General features: G+C 48.5%; 1 protein-coding gene and 1 pseudogene across 1 annotated transcript; one reads left to right on the forward strand and one right to left on the reverse strand.

Annotated features, from left to right (window-relative positions):
* Window positions 1-5,745: 5,745 nt before the first annotated feature.
* LOC123827801 lies at window positions 5,746-6,460 on the forward strand (annotated as a pseudogene).
* Window positions 6,461-10,039: 3,579 nt separating this feature from the next.
* INHA (inhibin subunit alpha) lies at window positions 10,040-12,955 on the reverse strand. The gene is made up of 2 exons (XM_045854873.1): window positions 12,626-12,955; window positions 10,040-11,027 (listed from the first exon to the last, which is right to left on the reverse strand). The coding sequence occupies exons 1-2, from the start codon at window positions 12,894-12,896 to the stop codon at window positions 10,198-10,200; spliced, it is 1,101 nt and encodes a 366-aa protein (XP_045710829.1). The 5' UTR covers window positions 12,897-12,955; the 3' UTR covers window positions 10,040-10,197.
* Window positions 12,956-13,345: the final 390 nt, after the last annotated feature.

Below are 13,345 nucleotides of genomic sequence, written 5' to 3' on the forward strand. Positions count from 1 at the left end.
ATCTTTTCAAAAAATTGAAGTCTAAAATGAAAACAATTATCTCCTTCACCATAACAAGAAAAAAAAAGTATATGCCTAGAACATTTTGAGAAGAGTGCCAGATCTATGAGAAAACAACCAGAGAACTTGAAGGACATTAAAAATGACTTAAGTAAATGAAAAGATAACATGATCCTGATGAGAAGATTATTCAATTTAATTCGATATTATAACGATGTCAATTTAAGGCAATTTTCATTACGATTCCAAAAGGTAGATTTTGCAACTTGATTCTAAAATTCCTCTGAAAGACTAAACACTTGAGCACTGCCAAGAAATGTTGAAGAAAAGAACAAGAAGCACTAACGGGGGCCTTGCCCTACCAGACAACGAAGTGTCCTAGTAAGCTGCAGTAACCAAAGCAGCATGATACTGACACAAAGACAGACAAATATTGATAAAAACACAGAAGAAGCCATGATTACTTGGGATTTCTTACTATATACAATAACATTTATTTTAATGGTATAAATAATGAGTACTTCAGAAGTTTTGGTACAAATAGCTTTCCATCTAAAAAAACTAAGTTCTATCTCTCATACCATGCACATTAAATTCCAGAAGGATTAAAGAGGTAACCATTGTTTTAAAATTAAACCTAAGGATTCCTTAAACTTTGAGGTTCAAATTTACTTCATAAAGAATGATCTCAGCCCTGGCTGGCATAGCTCAGTGGACTGAGTGGGGGCTGAGAACCAAAGTGTCGCAGGTTCATTCCCAGTCAAGGTACATGCCTGGGTTGCAGGCCATGGCCCCCAGCAACCGCACATTGATGTTTCTCTCTCTTTCTCCCTCCCTTCCCTCTCTAAAAATAAATAAATAAATAAAATCTAAAAAAAAAAATGATCTCTATTTAAAAGGCATGCAATGTTGCCCTACCCAGGTAGCTCAGTTGCTTAGAGCATTGTCCTGATATGCCAAGTTTGTGGGTTTGATCCTGGGTTGGGGCACATAAAAAAGCAACCAATGAATGCTTAAATAAGTGGAACAACAAAATAATGTTTCTCTCTCACTCCCTCCCCCCCCTCTATAAATCAATCAATAATTTTTTAAAAAAATTTGTCCTTGCTCTAGCTGGTGCAACTCAATGGACTGAGTGCCAGCCTGTGAACCAAAAGGTCACTGGTCCCATTCCCTAGTAAGGCACACACTGGGTTGTAGGCCAGGACTCCAGTTGGGGGTATTCGAGAGGCAACCAATTAATGTTTCACACATCAATGTTTCTCTCCTTCTCCTTCTCATTCTCCCTCCCTTCCCTGCTCTCTGAAAATGAATAAATAATATCTTTTTTTAAATGTGTCCTTAGAAAGTAATGTATTGTGTATGGCCTGCTGCTGCATAATTTCATATTACCATGAATGAAATTGTGTTTCTCAGAGAATTGCTATGATAGCATGCCCTTAACATACAAACACTCTGAGTTTTATTCCCCAAGAATAACACCCCACCTAAATGTGCACCTGGACCCTTCTAAGCACAAGACTTAGACCTCCCAACAGCTCTTGTTCTCCAGAAGCTGGCAGTTTGGTGGAAGAGACAGACACCAGCCATCACATTTCAACATTGTATTTGTTTTCTATTGCTGCTGCAAGAATTTGCATTAAATTTAGCTGTTTAAAAAAAAACACATTTATTATCTCATAGTTCTCAAGGCCAGGAGTCCAACATGTATCTCACTAGGCTAAAACTAAGGTGTCAGCAAGGTCACGTTCTTTTCTGGAGGCTCCAGGATAGAATCTGTTCTTGTCTTTCCCAGCTGAGAGTCTGCCCACTCCCCTGACTTGTGGCACCCTTCCATCTCTACAACCAACAATGGCCAACTGATTATGCGAACCCTGGAAAAGACACCTACTGTGCAGGGCTTACTAGGCTCAAATTTTAAAAACAAAGCCTAGCAGTCATTTACACACTAGGAACCTCTCATACAAACTGCACTTCAGGAAGAAACCTGCACTGAACTGCCCGCCTGAGCCAGCCCTTATGAAGAAGTTCCTGGAATTTTATTTTAACCAATAGGACTGAGGCTTTCCCCACCCAATCAAAACTACACTACTCTGACCAATCAGAGCAGCCCTATTCTGACCAATCAGGGCAGTACCTTTTGGACCAATCAAACTGAGATGATTTAGAGCCTTCATTTGCATGAGGACAGGTCAATCAAGGACTGGGGTGGGGATTTATGTCTATATAGGCCAGTTTCCCTCTGACTGTGAGAACACCCTTCTTTCCAGGGAAAGACAGTGTCTCCCTGGCTGAGGTGAAATGCCAGAGCTACCTGCCTGGGGCAGAGCACAGCTGTCTAGCTGGAGAGGGGCCTGACCTCAGGGCTGCCTCACAGCCCTGCTGTTTTCACAGCCATGCTGCACCACAGCTGGGCTGTTCCACAGCCATGCTGTTGTTATAGCTGTGCTGTATTACAACTGAGATAATTTGCACTAGATAAAGTTTCCTTTTTTTTTTTAACCACATCCTAAATTGGGGAATCCTATTGGCATTGAATTGGCATCAACCACCATCAGCTGACCAGCCTTTTTCACATTACACCCCCTGACAGTAGCTCTTCCGCCTCCCTCTCCCACATTTAAGGACACTTGTGGTTACATGGGGCCCACCCAGATAATCCATGATAGTCTCCCTATTTTAAGGTCCTCAGGTCAGCAACCTTAATTCCATCCACAATCTTAGTTCTCCCTTGTGATGTAATATGACATTTTCACAGGTTCTGGGGGTTAGGATGCAGACATCTTTGGGGAGGGGGACCGTTATTCTGCCTAAGACAGACATAATGCATGTGATGATGGAGACAGTGCTATGAAAGGTGATTCTTGTCCAAGTGTTGCCAGTGGAAATGGGGTTCTTGAAGTGTCATGAGAAAAGCATTTGGGGGACCACGCATAGGAGGATGAGGTGTAGTGGTAAGATTTACTGAAGCTGGACCACACACACACACAAAAAAAAGACTGCCCCCAGGTTCCCACAGTCTGTGCCTCATACGCCATCAGGTGGTTCAGCTCTCCTGCTGTGGCAGGAGTCCAGCCTTGTCTTCATGGAGCCTAGTAGAAAGGCCAGGGTCCAGAAATTCTGTGCCATTAGTTCAGTCCATGCCAAAGGTTAGTCCAGTTCAGTCTCTGCCCCCATCTGGCTAGCTTAGTCTCTGCTCCCTGCTGCACTCCGGCCAGTGCTGCAATGCTGCACCCCAGTTCACGCTTGGAGCCCACTCCCGCAGCTTCTAGGCCCACGTGGCTGCTACAGAGAACGCACGTGTGCTGAGAGAGGCCTTTGTTAAGCTTTGATTATAGCACCTGAGGCTTTCGCAGTGACCAGTCTCTTTCCCAATCCTTTGTGGGCTTGTGCTGGACCCTCCCCCAAAACAATCCATTTCCTAGATTTTCAGGGGTTCTCTGTCCCTTATCCAATCCAATCCGCTTCCCTTTATGGTTGCCATCTAGGCTCCTACTGTGCAAGCCGCAGGGTAGAAGGACCTCCCTCTGTGCCATCTTGGCTTCGAGTGCTCATGCGCCCAGAAGAGGAATTTTCCCCCTTTATTGTTTATTCCTACCCCCAATGGTTCAGGTAAATGGACTGGTTGTACCCTGGGAAGATTAGAAAACTGGTTCCCTAAATAGGGGACAATGCAAGGGTGTTAATCCTCTTGTCAGGGATTCAACTCCCCTGGAGTGCCTGACGCTGGAGCTGTTGACCTAATTAGGTGTAGCCAGTTTTGCTCCCTTCTTTTTCAGTACCTAGGAGGAAAGAAAGGCACCAAAACTTGCAGAAGACAAGCTGCCCAAATAGCGCCTACTGGACAGTTATAATAAATGTTGACATACACCCTGACATTATCCTGAAGGGACCAAAATTCTGCCACCTTGAAGCTGCTTTGGGCGATATTGATTTTAATATTCAGTTATTAATTTTAATACTCAGAATCTTTGATCCTCCCCCACTTTGCTGCCCAAGAGATTCAGGCAGAGAAACCTACTTCAGGGAGGAGATTTTAGGATGCTACCCTCCACCCAATCTGAATTCGGTATGATAAACAGAAGGGCTTCAGGCAGGTGCCTGTTAGCTGGATGCCTGCTCTGTTCGGTTGTTTCTGAGTCACCTGGCGAGGGTTCTCTTCCCCTGTGTGCTCCCTCTCACTCAACTACCTGCAAATCGCCCATTCTCACTTCTGGAATTCAATACCCCGTTCCCCTCCCCTTTTCCCTTTGTTCAAATGTCTTGTATGCCCAATGTCATTTTGCTGCGGTGGGAATTTTCATGGAATTTATTGTGCCTGTGTAAATTCCCTAGGTTCATGCATTAAACTTTCATTTTTCTCCTGTTATTCTGTCTCTGCTAATTTGGCTATTCGCCAAGCCGGAAGAACTTAGAAAGTGGGAGGGAAAGAATCTTTTTCTAGGCCGCACTATTTTATACCCCTTTTGCTAAAGAGTACACAGTCAGAGAGGGCAAACAGTCTACAGGGAATCTCAGACAAAGATGGGCTTCCAAGCAATAATTACCAAACATTGTCAGCAAGTCAGCATCTTGAAAGAGATATTAAATCAACTAAAACTTTCATCCTGTGAAATAGCTTATATAAAACAAGAGCAGGGTGTTAGAATAATTATAACATTCTTGGATGCAAAAGGATTTCACATTTGTCTTTTTTAATCAACTAAAAAACGAAAGATGATTATGAAACAACAAAAATCCCTTCAAAAGAATGATCAGAATACGCACAGTAATGGGTACCAACTGACCTGAAGGACTGAGCAAATAATGTTTTTCTATCACATCGTACAAGACAAAATATAAAAAGTATTTATTAAAAGGAAAAGCTAAAATATACAGAGGATCTAAAATTTTCAATCTATAAATATATATATTAGATGAAATACATATATGTCAGATGAAAATTTTCAATATATATATTAGATGAAAAGTTCATGGTAGAAATCAGAAAGAATGTGAGAGGAAGTTATATTCAAATAAATAAAAGAAGAAAATGTCTCAGAATTGAAGAAAACTATGTATATTCAGTTCAAAAGTGTCCACCAAATGCCAAGGATCTCTTTGACATCAAAGGTTAGTTTCAAAACTAACGTGTAGATCTACTGTAATGGAATTTCAAACGTCGTGGTAAGGAAGAAATCTTGAAAACTTCCAATGAGGGAAAAACAAAACAGATGAACTACAAAGGTATGAGAATCATGTTGCCATTAAGTCTCTCACTGAAAAACAGGATGCAAGAAGAAAAGGAGGAGACTCTCAAAACTCGGAAGAAAAACATCTTTGAATCTAGAACCACATAAACAGCCCAACTATCATTCAAAACTTTCAGCTGGAAGAGGGGTTCGGAAAGTCTATCACCTACAGACTTACTCTGAGATCAATAATAAAAGAGGATAGGCCAACACTAAGAAAAATGAATCTAAGAGGAAGATGTGAGAGACAAAAATGATGGTAAGCAAAGATAGTAAATGTGTTCAAACTACAGGGTGGAACAGAATGTCCCCCCGCCCACCCTCCAAAAAAGGAGGAAAGAAGAAACACTCAAGGGATAAGCCCAGGGAGCTGGCAGAAGGTGGCAAGGGCGGCACCACCCCACGGAGCAGGAGAGGCCGTCAGGGCTGTGGCCCCCCAAAGCACTGGATTTGCAGAATTTAATAAGAAAGTGAAGACCTCGCAAAGAAACCTCAAAACAACCACAGTGGTGGCATGACAAGAAATAAATTGGCCTTGGCAGAATTATAGGAAGACGAAGTGAAATGAAAATCTTCCACATCCGGTAGACCTGAAGTCACAGTCTTTAAAACTTCGTGAACACCAGCCACCTCAAAGGTTTCCCACTACGGGGGATATGCCCCCTCGGTTGAGGGACTGACCACCGCGCCCCTCCACTGTAAGGTGCTATTCAAGGGAACATGAATACAGTGGACCACATATAATTTGACTTTCTATGGGGAAAATTGTGAATAAACACTTCAAAGAGGCAAAGGAATATGGGACAGTCCCTGTGAACAAAGCCTCAAGACGTTCAAGTGATGACAAATCTGAGTCATTTGCAGGTAACAATACAGATCGGGCCATTCCTTTCATACTCAGTTTGAATACATCTACGGAGAAATCACCTGCAAGATGTTCATTCAGATTTTGCTTAAGCTGTAGAGCAACGATTTCCATTTGTTTTTTCCTTTTTCTGGACTTTATTGGGATGACACTGGTTAACAAAATTATACAGGTTTCAGGTGCTCAATCCCACAACGCATCATCTGGAGAGTTTTGCGTGTTCACCACCCCAAGCAACAGTTCCCATTTAGATGATGGATAATTGAGACCTCGCAGTAACCCCATGAATACTTAATTCCGAGAGTCTGTTGAGAGAAGGGTGACTGTCCTTGCATGCGTGCTTCCAAAATTCAGTGGCATATAATAACAGAAAGTCTTTAAAGTGGCATTACTGCTGGGAGAAGATTTCAAAAGAGACCCCCTCTGGAGCTTTTGTGACTGCTTCACGGTGGCCAGGTGAGCATGCCCTGGAAGGAGAGGGAATGACTGCTTAGAGACTGGTGAAGGAGGCTGCTGAATTGCCCAACCAGGAATTGCTCCCTAGCCCTGACTGGTGTGGCCCAGTTGGTTGGGCATCGTCCTGCAACGTGAAAGGTCACTGGTTCGATTCCTGATGAGGGCACATGCCTGGGGTGTGGGTTTGGTTCTGGTAAGACAATTGATCGATGTTTCTCTCTCCCTGTCTTTCTCCCTCCTGCCCCTCTCTCTAAAAATAAATACATGAAATTAAAAAAAAAATGAATTGCTGCCTAAAGGTCAAAATAGTGTCTATGTAGGGAGAGAGAAAGGGTTTAATGTGAGAGACAATTAGGAGGAGGAAACAACAGTGCTTTTCTCTAGCCTCTGCCCGTCTTTGTGGGGTAACTGTACCCTGCTTTGGGGATGTCACCTTTTTTCACCTCTAGCCCTTGTGCTTTAGGCTCTGGGCTGCAGGGCTGGGACACATAATGTAAGTTACTAACTCATTCTGTTCCCTCGGGCACCCTTCCTGGAGAAGCCCGTGACCTTAATCAGGACAGTCAGGCCATCAAGATTCGTTCTGGGTCTTCTGCACGCAAACTCCCTCGTGCTGGGCCAAGCAGTGTGACGAAGGCAGCTCAGGCCAGGCACAGATGGAGCTGACCCAGGAGGGGATGTTGACCCTGTAGCTGGATCCCTGCAGTATCTTTGCATCCCAGCATCAGCCTTGCCTCAGCCAGCTGTGCTCCTGGACTTGATATAAGCCCGTGGTTTTTTTTTTTTAATTTTTAAAAAAAGATTTTATTTGTTTACTTTTTTAGAAAGAGGGGAAGGGAAGGAGAAAGAGAGGAAGAAAAACATCAATGTGTGATTGCCCCTCACGTGCCCCCAAACTGGAGACCTGGTCCACAACCCAGGCCTGTGCCCTGACTGGAAATGGAACCAGGGACCCTTTGGTTCCCAGGCCGGTGCTTGATCCACTGAGCTACACCAGCCAGGGCTTTTTTAGATTTTTTTATTGTTGTTTTATTACAATGGTCCCAGTTTCCCCCCGATGCTCTTCCCAGTCCTGTCCCTCACCCCCACCAGTGATTTTTTTTTTTAATCTAAGCTTGTTTGAGTTGGGTTTGCTATTCAGACTAACTCTGAGTGAAAAGTATGCACAGGGTTCCTGAGGATTAGCCCTGGGATCAGGGAGGATCACTGAAGTGTGCAGCTCTTAGTCTCCTGGCCAGCACTGAAGACGAAAGACGGCTTTAGTCACGTCTGCCTCTCTTAGGGAGGGGCAGCTGCACCTCCCCGGTCTGCTCAGTTAGCAGAATCTAAGGCCTCAAGACCCTGGAAGGGATGGCCCAGACCAGTGACTTCCAGACTTTAGGATTTCACGGATTTCACAGATATGGAAATTCCATCAGCAAAATTACAAAGAAAAATCTTAGGGTCCAAATAAGAACTTCCAAGTTTTAATTTTGTCATTTATAAAAACCTTAAAACAAACAAACAAACAAACAGACAGACAAAAAACCACTACCTTCTCCCATCACCTCAATACCATAAAAGAAACAACAGTTCTCCACACACACAGAGAAATGGTAACTTGAGAAGAAGAGATAGCCCTTGAAAATGAATACCTCTGGTTTGGTTGAAAAATACTACATTGTACTCACTTTCCTCCCTTTGTCTCTGACACATGAAAACTTTTCTCCAGCAACACCACCCTGCTAAGCGACCTGGTGCAGAACGCTGCGCCCCTGAGTAATGTCCTCAGCCCTCAGATCCCATTCACGTTCCGGGGACAGGGAAAGTCTGCACAACGCAGGGTTGTAGGTGGTCCTCGTGGGAAAAAGGAGAATCCTGAGCCCGCTAGGAGGATTGAAGATCCCAGGGAAAGGCCCCACGCAGGCAGGGAGGATCTGGCGAGGAGAGTCCGGGGGAGAGAGTGATGTTCAGGCTGGCATGAAGCCAATCTCCCATCCCCCGCCCTGCACGGCCCCGCGGAGCCCATCTGGTCGTCTCCACGGTCCACTGCCCGAGTAGCAATCCCCACAACCCTGAGCACGGCCTTGCTGCTACGCTGGGTGTAGGTGAAGGTGCTGGGAGAGACTCAGAGCTACCACAGGCAGATCTCCTCTCCAGAGCAGCAGCAGCCTTCTCTTGGATTCAGTGTCTACTGAGGCTACGGCGGGACCACTGCCAAGGGCTGTTCTGGTGGGCTCCTGTGCTTGGAGAAACCATGTTTCATTCAGCTCAGCTCAGGTAGGGGAGGTGTTAGCCCAAGGGTGCCGGGTGGGGTTCTCTCCCCTCCACATCCCCTTCCTGGGCATGCTCCCCAGCTCACCCCATCCAGCTGGGTTAGGAGGAGGGAGTCTCTGATGAGTCAGTCTGTGAGCAGAAACACACTCCGCAGTTGTGCAATATTAGACAGTGCTCTGGAATTTCAGTCCCAGGGACCTGAGCATCCCCAACCCTCCCCTCCACCCACAGCTGCGTTAAAGGGAGACGGGGTGGAACCAGCTGGTTGAGAGCCAGAGCCGGGGTGGGGCAGGAGTATAGCAAGACCCGGAGGAGGAGAGTGAACAAAGCAGGGAGGAAAGGGTGGCGGGGGTTCCCAATGGCTGATTACCGCAGGCAGAATGAACCCAATGGGAAAAGAAAGGGGCTCTTTGCACCGTGCTCTGGACTCAGCATGTACACAAAGTGTGTACAAAGGCTCACATAAGAGCACACGTTTTTCCAGCATAGGATCTGGCTTTCCTTGCATCCAACATTAAGGACTGAGTGGGGTAACGGAAAGGTACACAGGGTGCATCAGGGGGCTGAATGTTTTAAGAACCTGGGTCCCAGCACAACTAGGTTCACGAAGGGCTACGTCATGAGCCAGTGACAGATTCGAGGGAGTTCCAGGGCCCTCAGCAAATTAAAATCATCAGGTCTTCGTTCTTCCACCTCCTCTCCATCCTGGTCAACTTTTGGACACTGCTTTACATCCCACCCAAACTCCTGAGAAATCCAAGATCTTACCAGCTCTGAACCTCTGCCTTAGTGGGGCCCCAAGGCACAATCTCTGACCGGTCTTTCAATCACCTGACCTCCAGCTAGGTGCCCATTCGCTCGGGCAGAGAATGGCAGGGGAAGGGCCTCTGGCTCTCTCAGATGCAGGTGCTCTGCAAGCCTCGGCTGCTTCTAGGTGTGGCGGCGCAGACAACCTGACCAATGTATCAGGTCCAGCTGACACGAGGGCCAGTTCTGCCTCCAGAGTGGCTGTCAGGAGCTTCAGCCACCTTTTTGTCACCCCCAGATGTGGTAGCTTCTCGCCAGACATGCATCCAAATCCAGCTCCAGAACCCCAGACCTCCAAGGTCAGGTGAGGCTAAGTGACCTGAGATCTCACAACCCCATTCTGCCAGGGCTCAGATCTCCCCTCCGCACCCCGACCGCATCATAGAAGCCCGAGAATGCAATGCCAAGTCATATGCACCGGGTTGTTTATTGCCACGTTACCACGGGGCAGGGGAGGAGGGGGAGGGGAGCCCTCAGGCAGAGAAGTGGAGGGAGGAGGGAAATGGAAAACACCTATTTTCCCAAATTCTGCCATTCCCCCCACCAGGTGACGGCGGGGGCTCCGCCGCCAGCAGGACACCCTCAGACACAGACGCAGTGCTGCGTGAGCAGGTTGGGCACTGTTTCATACTTGAACGAGTAGCCCCCATCAGAGGTGGTGCGGACATGCAGGGACCTCATGGTCCCAGGGAGAGCGGCACAGCAGGGCTGGGCCCCTGGCACCAGAGAAGGAGGCTGAACAGGGGTCGGGGGAGGTCCAGGGACCGGCAGAGACAGGTCTGGCTGGGTGGGCAGCCCGCAGCCACCGTGGCAATAGTAGAAGATGAAACTGGGAGGGTGTACGATCCACCGATCCCAGCCCAGCTCCTGGAAGGAGATGTTGAGGGCCGCTCTGTGGCAGTGCGCATGCGCAGTGGGTTCCTCCGGCTGCCTCTGCAGCAGGCGCAGGGCAGCGGGAGACCAAGGCCAAGGCAGCGGGGGAGTCGAACGTCGGGCTCTTTCCCCTCCACTTGGTGGCTTGGCCCGCGTGTGAACCACCAAGAAGGGCGTGGTCTCAGGCCGTGCTGAGAAGGAACAGAGAGGACAGCGCAGCAGGAGCCCGAGGATGGGGTGGGTCAGCAGGGGGAGTGCGGAGGCGGCCAGGCGCAGCACAGCCCAGCGAGGGGGTGCCTCGCCCAAGGACACGGGCACAGTCATGGGACCTCCAGACGACAGGGCCAGCAGGCTTAGCAGGGGCCCAGAACTATTGGAGGCTGCTGCGCCCTGCCTATCCAGGCCTGTGTGGAACCACAACTGGGCCGAAGTCACCTGGCGGCTGCGTGTGTGCTGGGACGGCCGGAACAGATACGTGAAGAGACCCTCCTCGGCCACCGGACGTGCTCTGGCAGCCGGCTGGCTCTCACAGCTGGAACCTGCAGCGGACAGAGGGTAGGAAGAGGGCAGCCCTGACTGAGAACCTGGGACCCCTCCTCCTCGACAGGAGGGAAGGGGCTGCCATTCAGGAGCCTGCCAAGCTCGCCACTGAATGCTCTGCCAGACTCGGGACGGTCCGCAGTCTTGGGAGAACAGACAGAGGCTCCGCATTTGTTATTTCATCATTAAAGGATTGTAAAAACACAAGATATTGCCAACTTCTCTCTCCAGTCACTTTACCATTTAATTAATATTCCCATCAGCAATGTGCAAGGGTCCCTGCCCCTTTTCCCAAAACAACCCTTGGAACTGTCACTTAGACTTAAATTTTTGTTCATCTGATGGTGTAAGAGGGCAGTTGAATGGTGTGTACACAAGCATTTGTTATATTACTCTTTATGTCTTTTTACATGTCAGAAATATTGCAGGATAAATTCTTTAAAATAAGTCCACTTCAGCCTCAGCTAGTGTAGCTCAGTGGATTGAGCTTGGGCTGCAAACCAAATGATCGCCGGTTCGATTCCCAGTCAGGGCACATGCCTGGGTTGCAGGCTAGGTCCCCAGTGGGGGCCACATGAGAGGCAACCACACATTGCTGTTTCTCTCTTCTGTTTCTTCCTCCCTTCCCCTCTCTCTAAAAATAAATAAATAAAATCTTTTTTAAAAAAGTAACCATAAATCCCTATTGGAAAAAAATAAAAAATAAAATAAGTCCACTTTATAAAGGCAAGTTAACACCAAAAAGGAGGGAGAGGAAGAGCAGGAAGAGGAGAAAGGATATAGCTAAGAAAAAAAAGACAGTGCTTTCTAAGAAAGTGCAGTTGGCATCCTTACCCTGACAGGTACACAGGCTACCCTAGACAAGCATGAACCAGGACTGGCTGAGAAAGTGGATTCTCACATTATAAACCTCACAGTTGACCCATTTTGCAGATCAAGAAACTGAAGATGAGAAAGGTAAAGTAGTTTGTAGCCACTAAGTGGCCAGGCTAGGATTCTGCCTGATCCCAAAGCCATACTTCTACTCGCTGTGCTGCGTGGGGTCCTCTCTAGAAGAAAGGTGGGCCGGACTACCAGAAAGCCCACCTAGAGGAGACCCTTACGCATTGAGTTAGAGGAACATGGGGAGGCGAGAAGGGAACTCAAGAGATGGTGAACTGAGTATCTCAGAAGAGTTTCCCAGCCAATCCTTCTCCTGCATGCCTGACGTCTGCCCAAGTCTCAGCTACTTAGGGCTAAAGAAACAAGGTGGAACGTGGGGCAAAGACAGAGAAAGGAGAAAAAGCAGCAGAAAGGGGTCCATACCCACGAATCTCTGTCTCTAGAGACCCTGGCCTCCCAGGCAAAAATCCCCCTAATGCCTCCGAAGGAGCCGTGCCCTCTGACACACCACCTCCCTGAATCCTGAGAGGCAGGTATTATCGCCCATTTTGTGGACGAGGAGACAGAGACTCAGGGAGGTTTAGTAACTGGCCCACTGTTGCAAAGCCAGCAGTTGAGTGGCAGGTCTGGGATTCGAACTGAGACCTGCCTGCCTTCCGATCCCAGGCTACGGACCACACTGCTTCTCGGAGTCGCTGTTCCCCACCCTCATTACCTGGAGCTGGGAAAAGGATGGCCTGCGAGACATCCTCCTCCTCAGCCTCAGAGCCCCTCTGCATGATGCCCCCCGCAGCATGTCTTCGGGGCAGGCGCCTGACTCCAGGGTCCCCGCCTTCACCGGTCACTGCCGGGGACCCCAAGGTATCCAGGAACAGGGCCCTCACCTTGGCCAGGACAAGTTCCCTGTCCAGCTCCGGCCCATGGCAGCCATGGCCCCCTTGTGCGGCCACCAGCACGAGGAGCAGCAGTGGCAGCTGGGGCAACATAGCTCACCTGTCCCCGCCAGAGGAAAGCCCACACCCTGCCCTGTGCTCCTTTGTCAGGGTCTGCCCCGGGCCTCCCCTCTGTCTCCTCCCCATCCCACCACCCGCCCTCTTCTGCCCCTCTCACCCCAGACTTCCCCAGGCCTTCCCCCGCCCTGCAGTCTGAGCTGCCCCTGCCTATGGCATTGAGACCTCATCTCTGACGCAGATGTCTGTGGCCCTGAGCCTTATCTCCCACTCCCGCTAGGAATGCGGGGAGGGTGCTGGGGAGGGTGCTGGGGAGGGTTTTCACCCCAAGTGACCTGACCCATGCCTACAACCCCTTCCCCCCACCCCTGGCATACACACACACACACACACACACACACACACACACACACCGTGACTCGCATCCCAGACCCAACACAGAGGTGACATCAGGTAGGACAGGAGGCTGGGAGGGGGGCTCTGCC

Source organism: Phyllostomus hastatus, unplaced genomic scaffold (assembly GCF_019186645.2).
Source record: "Phyllostomus hastatus isolate PE091 unplaced genomic scaffold, TTU_PhHast_1.1 phas_contig_137, whole genome shotgun sequence".
Classification (NCBI taxonomy): domain Eukaryota; kingdom Metazoa; phylum Chordata; class Mammalia; order Chiroptera; family Phyllostomidae; genus Phyllostomus; species Phyllostomus hastatus.

Coding starts and splice junctions, on each gene's coding strand:
- INHA (XM_045854873.1), bottom strand. CDS start 12,896: ATGTTGCCCCAGCTGCCACTGCTGCTCCTCGTGCTGGTGGCCGCACAA. Junction 11,028..12,625: donor CATCCTTTTCCCAGCTCCAG/GTAATGAGGGTG, acceptor TGTCCGCTGCAG/GTTCCAGCTGTGAGAGCCAG.